Genomic DNA, 15,159 nt, shown 5'->3' with positions numbered 1-15,159 from the left:
CACTAGGGTGCAGTAAGGGAAGCTCTACCCCAAGCACAGGTTCCCACATGGTGATTCCCAAATGCTACTTTACAGAATTCAAAATAATAAAGGTATTTAAAAGTCACCCAATTTTTTTCCTGTGTACATTTAATTGCAATAAAAATGATCAATTTGGGCTGGGGATGTGGCTCAAGCGGTAGTGCATTCGCCTGGCATGCATGTGGCCCGGGTTCAATCCTCAGCACCACATACAAACAAAGATGTTGTGTCTGCCGAAAACTGAAAAATAAATATTAAAAATTTCTCTCTCTCTCTCTCTCTCTCTCTCTCTCTCTCTCTCTTTTAAAAAATGATCAATTTAATTCATTATTCAGTTCCCAAAAAAATAATTTATCAAATATAACCAACTCATTGCACAAATGAGCTCTTGTGACTCTAAGTACATATTCAAGTTGCCCAACATCCTATGGCTGCTTAGAAACTTTATGCCTTATTTCTAGTCACAGCACCTACCTTTGGGTCAGAAGAGCTGGTGTGGTTTTATATTGCCTTGGAACAAAAAATTGGACCAGGTAGCTCTCCAATCCTCTCAGGAGACTCCAATTCAGCATGAAGCTAGACACTCCACTGAGATAGGAGATTACTCAAGGAGATGTTCTGAGAAAACAAGGATAGCGAGGGGTATTAGTTCCCTCCCTGCAAATTCTGGTCCTTGAACAAGAAAGTGCCCTGGGCTATGTTACCACACAGCAGATACTCACTCAACATCCCCAGTGGACAAAGACCAGGTCACACTCAGCCGAGACACTCTGAGAATAGTGATGGAAGAATTTTCACAGATAATTCCCTTTGATTATAGATGAGGTAACAGACACATTCACTGGCTGCCAATCTCATACACTAGTTACTTGCCACGTTCTAACTCAAATATAAGTGCTCTTTCCCCAGCATTAGGCTGTCTTCTAATGGAGTAGGTGGTAGGTGCTACTGCAATTCAAAGATCTCCTTCTCTTACAAAGGAAAACGAACAATGTTCATGGGAACTGTTAGAAAACAAAGAAGATTAAGTCTAAGGTAAGCCACAAAGGAAAATTCAAAGGATCTGTATCAAGATTTGGATTTGTAACATTTTAGAAATAAACAAGAACCATACACATCAGCAAAACCAAAGATTTTAAGGTCTTTTTTGACATGAACATCTACACACCACTTTGTAGTCCAAAGGTTGTGATGAATTACTGAGATCCTTAAACTACTTATTACACTAACACTGCAATCAAGGGACCAACTTCCCCGATGGAATTTCTTTTCTCTAGAGTAAAAATGTGCAAATAAACTGTGACTTGAAGGAAGGTCAAAATCTATTTCAATTGCTTTAGTGACAGCAACAGAATCATTTTTTTTTTCACCTAAAAACAAGGAAGTCAATGAAGAAAGTTGAAAGTAACACACATGGGAACGCTCTCATGCAGAGACTGGTCAACTGAAAATAAATACAAGAACTAACAGTGAACAAACACAGCAGTGGTTATGGAGACAGACACCAGGGCACTAGCTGTGTTTTGGCAAGGGACCGACTCTCTAGTTTTTCCCAGGCCCTTGCACCTCTTCCCTTCTCACTCTCCTGTGTGTCCATTTCCATATGAGATGACAGAGTTCATCACTCACCATTCTACTCTAGCAGTCTGTGATCATGTGTAACACTCATGTTTAAATTCAGTAATTCTCCGCCCAATGATGATAGTGGTCATGATCATGGAATATGGTAAGAATTTCCTCCCAAAGATGTCATTCATTCACTGTTCATTTACTTACTTATTCAGCCATCCATTTATTCAACAGAGAGTAATGTATCCTATGAAGTACCAATCACTGTTCTAAGTACTGGGTCTTTGCCATTCAGGGAAAAAAGGCTCCTAGATTCATGGAGGTTAAAACCTTCATATCCCCTCCAAGACTTCATGGAGGGAGAGACAGACAACAAATGAACAAAACTTGATGTGTAAGTCAGGTGGTAACCAACTTTCACAGTTATGACAAAAAATAAACTAAGATGATAGGGAAAGCTGTTAGAAATTAATTTGTGTAAGATAATAAGAAAGGGCCTCTTGTGCCAGGATCATTCACTGTTTTCTCTGTGATCATGGGAAAATAACCATTTCTCTGAGCTTTATTTTCTAATAATAAAAGTAAATAAATTTGAATCATTTGAAGTGTTAGATTACCAATAGTAAGTGTTATTTAGTACATATTGACTGAATGGTTGACTAATAAGTGTTTATAAACCACAAAGAATAAACAAGAGACCCTGAACCTACTAGAAGAAAATGTAGGCCTAACTTTCCATAATATTGACAGAGGAACCAAATTCCTCAACAAGAATCCTCAAGTGCAAGAAGTAAAATCAAGAATCAATAAATGGTATAGTATCAAACTAAAAAGCTTCTTTGCAGCAAAGGAAATAATCAAGAACATGAACAGAGAACCTACAGAATGGGAGAAACTCTTTTTTCACCTGCACCTCAGATAAAGCATTAACCTCAAGGTTATGAACTCAAAAAACTTAACACCAGTAAAACAAATAACCCAATCAGTAAATGAGCAAAGGACCTGAGCAGACACTTCACAGAAGAAGAAATATAATTAATCAACAAATATATGAAAAATGTTCAACATCACTAACAATTAGAGACATAAATATTAAGACTACACTGAAATTTCATCTCATTCTAGTTGGAATGGCAATTATCAAGAATACAAATAATGGGGGCTGGGATTGTAGCTCAGTGACAGAGCGATTGCTTCACATGTGTGAGGCACTGAGTTTGATCCTCAGCACCACAAAAATAAGTAATAAAGGTATTGTGTCCATCTACAAACTAAAAAAAAATTTAAAAAATAGAATACAAGTAACAATAAATGTTGGTAACAATGTGGGGGAAAAGATACACTCATACATTGTAGGTGGGACTGCAAATTGGTGCAACCACTATGGAAAGCAGTATGGAGATTCCTCAGGAAACTTGGAATGGAATTAGCATTTGACCCAGTTATCCCACCCCTTGGTATATATACAAAGGATTTAAAAACAGCATACTATAGTGACAAGTCCCATGAATGTTTATAGCAGCTCAATTCACAATAGGTAAGATATGGAACCAACCTAGGTGTCCTTCAACAGATGAGTGGATAAAGAAAATGTGGTATATATACACAATGGAATATTAGTCACCATAAAGAAGAATAAAATTATGGCATTTACTGGTAGGTGGATGGATCTGGGGGCAATCATGCTAAGTGAAATAAACCAATCCCCAAAAAACCAAAGGCCAAATGTTCTCTGTGATGTGCAGATGCTAACACACAAGTCAGGAGGAGAAGTGGAGATTCACCATATTGGATTGGGGAGGAGAGGGGGAACCGGGGGAGGATAGGAATGAGAAAGAGTGGAGAATGAAATGGACATAACTTCCTATGTCCATATATGAATATATGATCAGTGTAACTCCACATCATGTACAACCACAGAATGTGAAGTTATACCCCATGTATGTATGATATCTCAAAATATATTCCATGTATAACTAAAAAGAACAAATAAAAAAAATTTAAAACAGATTACCTGGGCTGAGAGCTTTACTGACAAGGTTACTGTGTTGACCAACAGTGAGTTGATCTGTGTTTTCTCCATCCTCATCCTGCTGTCTTGCTACACTGTCATCCTGGCTAACTTGAGGAAGACTTCTGAAGAGGAGGGATGAACAGCTCTCTTCACCTGATCTTTTCACATCACAATGGTCATTACTAAAATTTAGAGCAGGAATGTGACACAAAGACCCATGTGTTAAATAAAGTGTTGATAAATGGTCTACACAGTATTGAGAGATGGCAAAACCTTCAGGAAGGGAGGCCTACAGGATGGATTTGGGTCACTGGTGTTATGACCTCAAAGTGAGCATTGGGACATGGCCCCCTTCTGTCTCTCTTAGTTCTCAGTTACCATGGGGTGAGCAGGCTTCCTCCATCATGCACTCCTGCCGTGATGTCCCATGTCACCAGAGGTTAAAGCAACATGGCCAAACAACCATGAGCCAAAATAAAATTTTGCTCCCTAGGTCTGTTCACATTAGGAATGTTTTCAGAGCAGTGGAAAGGTAACTAACACAGTCATCTTGGGTTTTTGTTCTGTTTTGTTTGTGATCCTGAGGGTTGAACTCACTGCCTCTCTCATGCTAGGCAAGCACGCCACCTCTGAGCTACATGCCCAGCAGATTGCTGAGCCTGCCATTTCCTCTAAAAACAGCTCTCCTCTACAGTCACTGAGGACAAACTGGTGGCTGTGCTCTTCATGGTCATCACTCCCAAGCTGAATCCCATCATCTGCACATGGAGAAACGTGAGGCTGAAAACTGCCATGAGGAGCTCCAGGGGCTAGAGGAGAACTCGAGGATGGAGTGAAAACATGAGCCAGGAACACCCGGAGCAGGTGACTCAAAGTGCGACCTGAGATCAGTCAACTGTGAAGGAGCAGAGTTCACCTGCCTCTGTTTTCCTGCAGGCTAAATGGGCCACTTTAACCTCACGCTAGGACTTCAAGTCCTGTCCTAGTGGTCAGTAGTTTCCAGTGTGGTCACAATGGGACACCTTCTCCCTCTTCTGCAGTAATCAGCACTGCACAGTGTTTAGAATGGAGGACGGATCCCATGAAATGCAATCCCACCCAGTCACCTCTCAGCAGTGTGACCTTGGCTGTACTCACTGCACCTCTGGGGTTAGCATGTAGTGATAGATAGAAGGATTGTGGCACTTGCAGACAAAAGACCATGCTGTGGCCAGTTCTCCTTACCAGAATGATCTTGGGAGACCCCAGGACAGATTCTCTCCTTTCTTGGGTGCCTTCTTCCCATTAGCCCGGTTCTCTTGCCTGAAATTCCATGGTAGGAGGTTAATTTCAGGAGTAAGAAGGGAATTCTTAAAGGCAAATATCTGGAAGGGTGGAAGATGGCCATTATTAACCATTATCATCTACATCTGAACAATTTCGAAAGGCTCTTGTCTTTCTAAACAGTAGTTACCTGGGGTCTCAGGGAAGGAAGTGATGTAGCTAGGACTGCGTTTGTTTCAACCTGGTGAAGAGTGGCTTCAGTCAAAACAATCTCACTTCTTGTTCCTGTGTGCACTGTGGCACTGTGACATAAGAAAGGCTCTTACTTTTTTTTTTTTTTAGGTTTACAAATAGGTATTGGGAAATTTAATTATTTAGAAATTAAATATAGAAATGTTATAGCAAGAATAATATTCAATAGAAATGGTAAAAGAGAACATATTTGTCTTATCTCTAATCTTAGGAGAAAGTTCCCCATAATTCACCATTAAGTATTAATGCCGGTGCAGGGTTTTTTTTAGATGTTTTTATTTGTTATATATTACATAAGAATGCATTATGATTCATATTACACATATAGAGCACGATTTTTCATATCTCTGGTTGTACACAAAGTAGAGTCACACGATTCGTGTCTTCATACATGTACTTAGGGTAATGATGACCTTCCCATTCCAACATCTTTCCTATCCCCATGCCCCCTCCACTCCCCTCCCTCCCTTTTCCCTATCTAGAGTTTATCTAATTCTCCCATGCCCCTCCCAACAATGTTATGAATCAGCAACCTTAAATCAGAGAAAACATTCAGCATTTGTTTTGGGGGGATTGGCTAACTTTACTTAGCATTATATTCTCCAACTTATCCATTTACCTGAAACTGTCTTGATTTTATTCTCTTTTATTACTGAGTAATATCCCATTGTGGATATATGCCACATTTTTTTTATCCATTCATCTATCGAAGGGCATCTAGGTTAGTTCCACAGTTTAGCTACTATAAATTGTGCTGCTATAAACATTGATGTGGCTGTGTCCCTATAGTGTGCTGGTTTTAAGTCCTTTAGGTATAGACCAAAGAGTGGGATAGCTGGGTCAAATGGTGGTTCCATTCCAAGTTTTCCAAGGATTCTCCATACTGCTTTACATATTGGCTGCACCAATTTGCAGTCCCACCATCAATGTATGAGTGTGCATTTTCCCCCACATCCTCACCAATACTTATTGTTGTTTTATTCTTAACAGCTGCCATTCTGACAGGAGTGAGATGAAATCTTAGAGTAGTTTTGATTTGCATTTCTCTAATTGCTAGAGATGCATTTTTTAACAGATGAGAAAAAAATAACCAGATGAAGAAGGTTTCGTGACACATAAAAGTTAGCATGAAATTCAAATATTAATCTTCACAGCACAGTTTTATTGGATGACAGTCATGTCTGTACTTTACATGTTATCTGTGTCTGTTTCCATGCTACATGGGCAAAATCAAGCATCTGACAGACTATATAGTCTGCAAAACCCTAAATACTTACTGTCTCACTTTATAGGAAAAGATTGTCCAGACTTGGTGGAAGCCACATAATCATGTATTGCTGATTCAAGAAGTTTGGAGGTCAATGGTTCCAGGATAATTTTAATTCTGTGATGATGGCAGACTGGGTTGACACCTGCTTGGCTTTCTAGGCTGTCCTCATGGTTACAAGAAGCAGTACAGCAGCTGCTCCAAGCATTATATCTTCATATGTAGGGCGGTAAAGTCCCAGATCACATTTTGAAAAATAGTTATGAGAAATCTCTAGCAAAAGTTCTTTTTTTTTATTTTTTTCATTCTTATTGGCCAAAACGAGGTCAGGGGTCTACCCCTATATGCAAAAAAAAAAAAAAAAAAAGCTGGGAAAGTGAGCATTGGCAAAAGAGAATGGAATTACATGATATGCTTAGATGTGAGGAAGGAGAGTTCACCACAGGGGGTTTGGTGAGGTGGTTTCATGGAGGGTGGTGCACATGTAAAGTAGATGAGGATTTGACTCTGATGCCCCACTGACTGAACAAAATCCAAATCTACCACTTAATGTTCATGGAACCTCATGAACAACTGAAATTCTGTGATTCAATGGAATGTCAAGACCTTGAGTCCAATAAATTTTCGCATTCCAATAAATTCAATAATTGTTGAGAAATTTATACACTGTGGAGCCAACATCCCAACTAAAAGGAAATATTTCTATCACTCCAGGAACTACTCATGACTCCTCCCAGGTAATCTCTAACCCTGGTTGGCCAACTGGTACTCACTCATCTAATTTCTATCATCATGGAATTCTTTAGCCTCTCCCTATCTTCCTCTGAATGCAAGCATGAAGCACCTACACTCTTCTATCTGGCTCCATTGTCTCAGTGTAAGGTTTTGGAGAGTCATCTGTGTTGTGGCCTCCAAGAAATTGTTCTTCCTGGTAATTTGTAAGTAGTATTCCATTTCACAAAATCACCACAATAAAAAAAAAATTCTCCTATTGGTATCCTTTTCAATGATTTCAGTATTTGACTGTGGTAAATAAACTCTGCTACAATGGGTGTTTTTACATTTTTCATTTGTGTAATGAACAAATGATGGGCTGGGGTTGTGGCTCAGTGGTAGATCCCTTGCCTAGGATGTGCGAGGCCCTGGATTCGAACCTCAGCACCACATAAAAATAAATAAATAAAATAAAGGTATTGTATCCAACTACAACTAAAAAATAAATATTTTTTAAAAAAGAACAAATGAACTTAAAGTCATTAATTTATTATACATGCCAAATAAATTTTTCACAAGGAAAGGTGTGAATAAATATATTCCTATTTCTGAAAAGAAAAGGTTTGGGATCTAATTGGAACTGGAAAAACTAAGATAGCAGTCAATGGGTTAATAATCTTTACCAGCATAGGAAATAAAATCAAACTCTGAAGTCAAAAAAAAATTCATAGTTTTAAGTAAGCAGGCATAGTCTAACAATACAAATAAGTTTTAAAATGTAGTTTCCCTATAACAAACACTCAAATATTCATATTAAAATTGATCTCACTTAGTTTTATCAAAGATCCAAACCTTTCGATATGACAATACTTTGGTTGGCAGATTTTTGCAGAAATTTCAATTTCATGAGAATGTATTGCAGAATATATAGAGGTTTTGCATGAATGATCCAGGCTTTGATGTAATTACGTGCTAAACTTCTACCCTAGGTATCTTTCTTTGTGAAGGACAATGATTAACTCAGTTATTACAGGTAGGAAAGCAATCTTGTCAAACATTATCCTAAATCATAAAATGCTTCATCATAGTTTTCTCCTTAGTCATTAGTTGACACTTGGGACACTTTGATTCAAGTCTAAGTTGACATTAGTAACACTTACATAGAGCCCATTCATTTTACAAAGTTCTCCTGTGCCATCTCTAAGACATTCCATCACCCTAAATTTACAACACACACAGCACTGTAAGGTCAAAGCACTGTAAGGAATCCCCATGTTCTCCACACCTCATTTCAATGCTTATGAATTCAGAGCAAATCTGCTTCCGCTATAGCTGGACATCTCCAGGACAGTCCTTTGGACACTGGGCTGGGTACTCTTCTATGTGGACAGTCTTGGATAGTAGGATGTGTCACAGCTTCCCTGGGCTCTCCCTGCTTCCTGTCAGCAGCCCCTCCCTCACCAGCCAGCTTGGACCTCAGCCAATGGCTCCACACATTACCCAGTGTCCTCTGGGATAAATCACCCCTGGCTGGGAACCACCCATCTATTCCTCCTCCACACCACAGGCTTTGAGATGTGCTATTTCAGTTTCCCTAAGCCTTGGACCCACCCTCTTGAGTACTGTCATTTTATATCAAGCCCCAGGATCAAGCTCTTGATGAGCAGGAGAAGGATCATTGCCTTGTGGACAATGCCATGCAGGTGAGTACTCTGTGAATTCTGGGTGAATTTAATTTGTTCACATTTCCCGATTATTTTTTTCCTACTAGGCTTGTGCAGGTCCTGCTTCTCCTGAGACCGTCTGCCTGATTAGGAAGGAGAAAGGTACAGATCCCTGGAGACCTCCTCTCACCTGATCATGCCTTCCCCGCAGGTGTCCTTTTTAAAGAGCTTGACTGAAGGCTGAGCTGCCAGGGTTCTTAGTTCTCTGTGGAGCACCTGGGAGGCAAGTCTACTTGGTTTTTAAGATCAGGTGGATCTGGGACCCTGGTGACTCAGTCTCCCACTTTCACAAGTCTAAAGCTGCAAGGGGAGCACATCACCCCGTGTTAAGATTCCTGGCGAGCAGGTGTTCTGGTCCTAGATTGGCCTAATGCTTCTCCACTGGCTAACTGGCAGCTTCCCAGAGCCCAGAGCTGTGCCCAAGGAGGAATTTGCATCTCTGACTTCAGAACAGAAAAGGTCACTGTGGTGAGTTCAGCAAAGACTAGAAACACTGGTATCAGTTTTGTTGTGTGAACATGGGCTTCTTTGGTATGTGATGATTGATTTCACTCTTAAAGCACAGGAATGGGGTCCCTGAGGCATATGATGTTTTACAAAGTTTCTTGTGTGAGTGTTGAAGGTAGCTTTGTGCCACACTCTGAGATTCGGGAATGGAGAAGATATGGTCTTGGTCCTTGGAGCCCTTTGTTCTTTCAAGATCTACTGGAAAACTATGATATAGCAAATACTGTGCTTAGAAGGCCATGGAAGACACCCACCCAAGGTCACTCAACCCCTGGCACTCACTGAGTGCTATTAGTTGGTGGTCACAGAAGTAAGCATGTGGTGGAGATGGCATGGTGAGAAGATGCAGTCTCTCCTTTAGGAGGCCCACACTGCAGTAGGTAGGTGGCCACACAAAACAATATACTCCAGTGTGAAGCCCTTTGATCCAAGGCAGCACAGAGGAAGGGAAAATAACTTACCTGGGATGGAACTCTGAGAGGGAGTCATGGCGTCTATCTCTGAGGTAGGTAAGATCTGCATGTTAGTTGAGCCGTGAGTGTGGAAGAGGTTAAATAACTCTCTAGGTGGATGCAGTGGTGCTAGCCTTAATCTCAATCAGGAGAATCCCTAGTTGTACATCTCTCTAGGGAATGTAGGGATATCATGTCTCAAAATAAAAAATAAAAGACCGAGGGTATAGGTCAGTGTTAGAATCCTTACCTGTCATGTGTTGGGCCCTTAGTTCAATCCAGTATAGGTGGGGGGGGACAAAGGAACTAAGGAAGGGAGGACAGGTGTCCATTTTAAACAGCATGAATTTAAGGCTGAGATGCCAGGGTTCTTAGTTCTCTTGTATAGCACCTGGGAGGTTAGTCTAGGAAGGAAAGAAGAGAATAACTTTCAAGATATCACATAGATACTATCTGAAAAACACATGCATCTGACCCCAGGAGACCAGACTGTTAGCAGACATAAGCTGTCTCCCATGAATGGCTTGGGAGAATAGCCCAGGAATCTAAGAACTTACTATGAACCTTGCCTTCTCTTTGTTTCTGTGTTGTAAGTTCTCTCTGTGAGTTTCCTCTGGGTCCTGATGGTGCTTAACCACCTCAGCCTGTCTCTATCACTGGAGAAAGGAAGCTTTGTGGCAGGAGGGCAAGTCCTCGGGCTCCCTGTCTCAGGTGCTCTGGACTCTCATTATGTGAGACCACAGTTCATAGATGTTGACCTCAGCTAGCTCAGACACAGTCCAGAAAGGAGAAGGACTACCTGCATATCAGTCAGTGGAGAATCCTGGTGATAACAAGGTGTTGAGAGACTAGGAGGTAGAGAGGGATGATTCAGAGATTGAGTGGGCCCTGGAGAGGGGTGTAGAAATTTTGGTGGCATTGGATACATAATGGTTGGAGGAAATGAAAAGTGCCCGTGAGGAGAATCATGCGTGGATTGAATGATCCTTAGAAAGCAATAAGGTCACACAGAGACATGTTTAGAGGACAAGAAATAGGATGGGGATTAGAAATAAGAGGACCTCAGACAAAGCTTTGAGGTCCTCTTCGAGGCACTGAGTCCAGGGACATCTCTTCTGAAGACTCTGAAGGGCATGTGGACAGGGTGAAAACAGTGTTTTGGAAACCAGTTTTACAAAGCAAGTAAATATAAGTGTAATGCAGTGACAGGTAATACAATTAGCCAAGGCAATAGAAAGATGTACTACAGAGACCCAGCCACACTGTCCTGTGTGCCCACATTGTCCAACCAGGAGATGTGGTGTATTTTTACTAGGTTACCCCCTTCATGCTCTGTTTCCACTAGTCCAACTTCTGCATACAAAATGATTTTATTTTCCACTTGACAAACGTTCTTCATGACTTTTTATTTTCTGCAGAATAAATCCCAAAATTTGTAACAGCCCTTCTTACACTAGCACCAATCTCTCTGAACAGTTTGATTTGCTGTTGTCATTTTAATCCAGCCACACACAATGCATCTACAGTTGCTCTCCCCATTCTTGGAATGCTCTTCCCTTCTTCTATGCAGAGGACTTTTCTTTCAATATCTAGTTCATAAGATCTCAGACAGGCAAGTGTCTATGTAACTCACCCAGTTCATGAAGAAGTCTTTTGTTTTCTATCATTTCAGGTCACACCACCCAAATAGCTGCCTCTTGGTGGTGACCTCATGGCCAATACATACAACGTGACTGAATTCATTTTTCTGGGACTGTCTCCTAATCAGGATGTGCAAAGAGTTTGCTTTGTGATTTTTCTGCTCTTGTACGTGGCCATTATCCTGGGGAATTCCCTCATTGTGCTCACTGTCATGACCAGCAGAAGTCTGGGATCCCCCATGTACTTCTTCCTCAGCTACCTGTCCTTCGTAGAGATCTGCTACTCCTCTACTATAGTCCCAAAACTCCTCTCAGATCTGCTGACTGTTAGGAAAACCATACCTCTGTGGGGCTGCTTGGCACAATTTTTCTTCATGCACTTCTTTGCAGGCACTGAGATTTTCCTGCTCACAGTGATGGCCTATGACCGCTATGTGGCCATCTGCAAGCCCCTCAACTACACCACCATCATGAACCAGCAGGTGTGCATGGTCCTGGTGGGAATGGCATGGGTGGGAGCATTTCTGCATTCCCTTTCCCAGATCCTTCTCGTCTTCCAGCTGCCCTTCTGTGGCCCCAATGTGATTGACCACTATTTCTGTGATGTGCTCCCCTTGCTCCAACTGGCCTGCTCAGACACTCTCCTCATTGGTCTGCTGATTGTTGCTAATGGGGGGACCCTGTCTGTGATCAGCTTTCTGGTCCTCTTGGTGTCCTATGCGGTCATCCTGCTTCATCTGAGAACTCGGAGCTCTGAGGGGAGGCGCAAAGCCCTCTCCACCTGTGGGTCCCACATCACCGTGGTCATGTTGTTCTTTGTACCCTGTGTCTTCATCTATCTGAGGCCTTCGACCACTCTGCCTGCAGACAAGATGGTAGCCGTGTTCTACACAGTGGTGACCCCACTCCTCAACCCTGTCATCTACTCCCTGAGAAATGCTGAAATAAAGAAGGCCATGAAGAGGCTGTGGATCAGGACAATGAAACTAGATGGGACATAGAGGCTGAGCCTTGGTACTAGCCTTGTATTTTAATGATGCTAGTCCTAACTCAAGGGGCAAAATGAGTAGAAGGAGATTAATTCTAGAGTTACCTTATCTGGTGTCTGCCTATAAAAATGTCCTTTTAATCACTTGTAAAGTGTTTCCTCTTAGGGATGTACTGAATATACCTTATAATTTTCAGTTGCTTCTAATTTTTAGTACTATAAGTAATACTCCTTTAAATATCCTTGAATAGAAATCTTATACTAACTTATGATTTTTGGACTCATTTTCTATGGTGAATTTACTCTCCTAAAGAGTAACTCTACTCTGACTACTCAAAACTGTTGAAAAGAAGGGAACTCTTTAGATTCCTTCTCCAAGACCAGCATCACCCTTAAATCAAATCCAGACAACGAGTCAGTAAAAAAGGAAAACTACTGACCAATATTCCTGACAAGCACACATTCAACACTTTTCATGGAGGCAAGAGATATAGCTCAGGGGTAGAGTTAGTTCTTTCCTGACCTATATGAGGCCTTGGGTTTGGTCCTTGGTACTGCAAGAAAGAAATAAAGAAAGGGAGGGAGGGAGGGAGAGGAAAGAAAGAACGAGAGAGAGACTTCAACAGAGTGAGTTTTTCTTATTTTTTTTTAGTTATATATAGCATTAGGATTCATGTTAACCTAATTATGAAAGCATGAAATATAATTTACTCTAATTTTGAACCAGAACTCCTTCTATCCCTCCTCTCTTCCCTCCCCCTATTTCCTTTCTTCTACTCGACTGATCTCTTGGCTACTTATAATTTTTGTCTTGTGGATATACATGATGGTGAGATTCACTGTAGTATATTCCTATGTGCACATAGGAGAGTTAGGTCAGATTCATTCCACTGTTCTTCCTTTTCCCCAGTAAGTTTTTGATTGACTTCTTCATTAGCCATATAAGAAAAATTCTAAAACATGATGAGGTAAATAAACTACATTTAATTTAGAGTTGGGGATATAGCTTGGTGGTAAAGTATCGGAGGGACAATGGCCAGCATCTCATTAAGGGGTCTTTCTTCCTGCCCTGGATAATCCAAGCCACCTTAAGCCTTACAATCTCAAATAATTAGTAAATAACAAAGCACAAATACTCAGAAGTATTTACAGAAAATGAAGCCCATGTTAGATCTAGTCCACATAGGTTCTGGAACTAGACAAAAGACAAAAAGGTTCCGGTGGTTTATTTAAGGGGGTCCATCAAAGGCAGGGATAAGGTTTCTAGGGCCGAGTCTTGCTTCGTGATTTCTTGCAGTCAGCAGGTTGATGGACATCTTGGCAGTCACACCCATCTCAGGTGCTGTGTGGAATCTTCCACAGAGGTTGACGGGGAAGTTCACCTGCATCAGGTGGTCAATCCCTGTGGGGGGTACCACAGGGAGTTCCCACTGCCAGCCTTATGCCCTCAGGAGGCTACTATGTGCAATAGTTCAAATATAGCCCACGGACAGCTTGTGACAGTGAGCACTTGCTTTAACATATGTAAGGTCCCCAATTCAATCTCCGGTATTACCAAAAAAAACTTTTTTTCAACAAAATAGCAGCAAACTGAATTCAACAACACATAAACATTTGATATAGGGAAAAACAGAAGGGAGAAAAAGAGGAAGGAAGGATAAGTGATTTCAATTTACAAAACATTTATCAAAAAGTCCTCTGTAAAGGGATGCAAGTAGACAGTACTTTGGGATAGCATAGTGGAATAACTATGGGTGACAGTAATTAATTAATATTTCATAATAATTGGTGGAGAGAATTTTGAATGTTCCCAACACAAACACATGATAACTGTATTAGGTGATTGATATCTGATCTGATCTGATCATTACCCATTTCACACATGTATTGAAACATCACATTGTGCCCTCATAAACATATAAATTACTTCAAAGGGAGGAAGAAAGTGAGGAAGTGATTTTAACCTACAAGACATTTGTAGAATTCTCCACTTTGCATTTGCCTTGGTTTGAGCCTTCCAATTATCCAAACCCATTATATTATTGGATATCATGGAGCCAACCATGTTCCATAAGATTCAGGAAGAATTCCTCACCTCTACTCCTCAAATGTTACACCAGGGTATCCTGGTAACCAAGGAGAATCAAAGCTATAGTAACATTAAGTCTGATATTTGTTGCTGCCATTCTAAAATACCCCACTAAAAATGCATTTTAAACACATAATAATCAGGCATACTTCTTTCTATCATGTTCCCATCCCTGGGTTCTCCTTCTGGCCCACAGCTTCCTCATGGTGATTTTCACCTCTGCATTTCTGAGTGTGTAGATGATGGGGTTCAGCATGGGGGTGATGACCGTGTAGAACACAGCCACCAGTTTGTCCCCAGTGAAGGTGGATGAGGGCCGCATGTAGATGAAGATGGCAGGTCCAAAAAACAAGATGACCACTGTGATGTGAGAGGCGAAGGTGGACGGGGCTTTGTGCCTCCCCTCTGCAGAGCGGTTCCTCAGGGTGAACAGGATGACGATGTAGGAGGACACCAAGATGGTGAGGGAGAAGATGGAGATTAATCCACTGTTGGCAACACAATGAACCCCTCCACAAAGGTGTCCTTGCAGGCTAGCTTGAAAAAGGGATGGAGGTCACAGAAATAGTGGTCCATCACATTGGGACCACAGAAGGGCAGTGGGATGGTGATGGGAACCTGCATCATGGAGTGGATGAAGCCCCCCCCCCCCAGCCAGG

General features: G+C 41.2%; 1 protein-coding gene and 1 pseudogene across 1 annotated transcript; one reads left to right on the top strand and one right to left on the bottom strand.

Moving 5' to 3' along the window:
* Positions 1-11,494: 11,494 nt before the first annotated feature.
* LOC107158670 (olfactory receptor 4X2-like) lies at positions 11,495-12,424 on the top strand. The gene has a single exon (XM_015505157.1). It carries the CDS (start codon positions 11,495-11,497, stop codon positions 12,422-12,424), a length of 930 nt encoding a protein of 309 aa, XP_015360643.1.
* A 2,215-nt stretch (positions 12,425-14,639) lies between these two features.
* The window catches only part of LOC107158661, a 46,724-nt pseudogene continuing 46,204 nt past the window's right edge, over positions 14,640-15,159 (bottom strand).

This window comes from Marmota marmota, unplaced genomic scaffold (genome assembly GCF_001458135.2).
Source record: "Marmota marmota marmota unplaced genomic scaffold, marMar, whole genome shotgun sequence".
Taxonomy (NCBI): Eukaryota; Metazoa; Chordata; class Mammalia; order Rodentia; family Sciuridae; genus Marmota; species Marmota marmota.
The sequence above is the reverse complement of the archived record's forward strand: the minus strand, read 5'-3'. Positions and strand labels throughout refer to the sequence as shown.

Coding starts and splice junctions, on each gene's coding strand:
- LOC107158670 (XM_015505157.1), top strand. CDS start 11,495: ATGGCCAATACATACAACGTGACTGAATTCATTTTTCTGGGACTGTCT.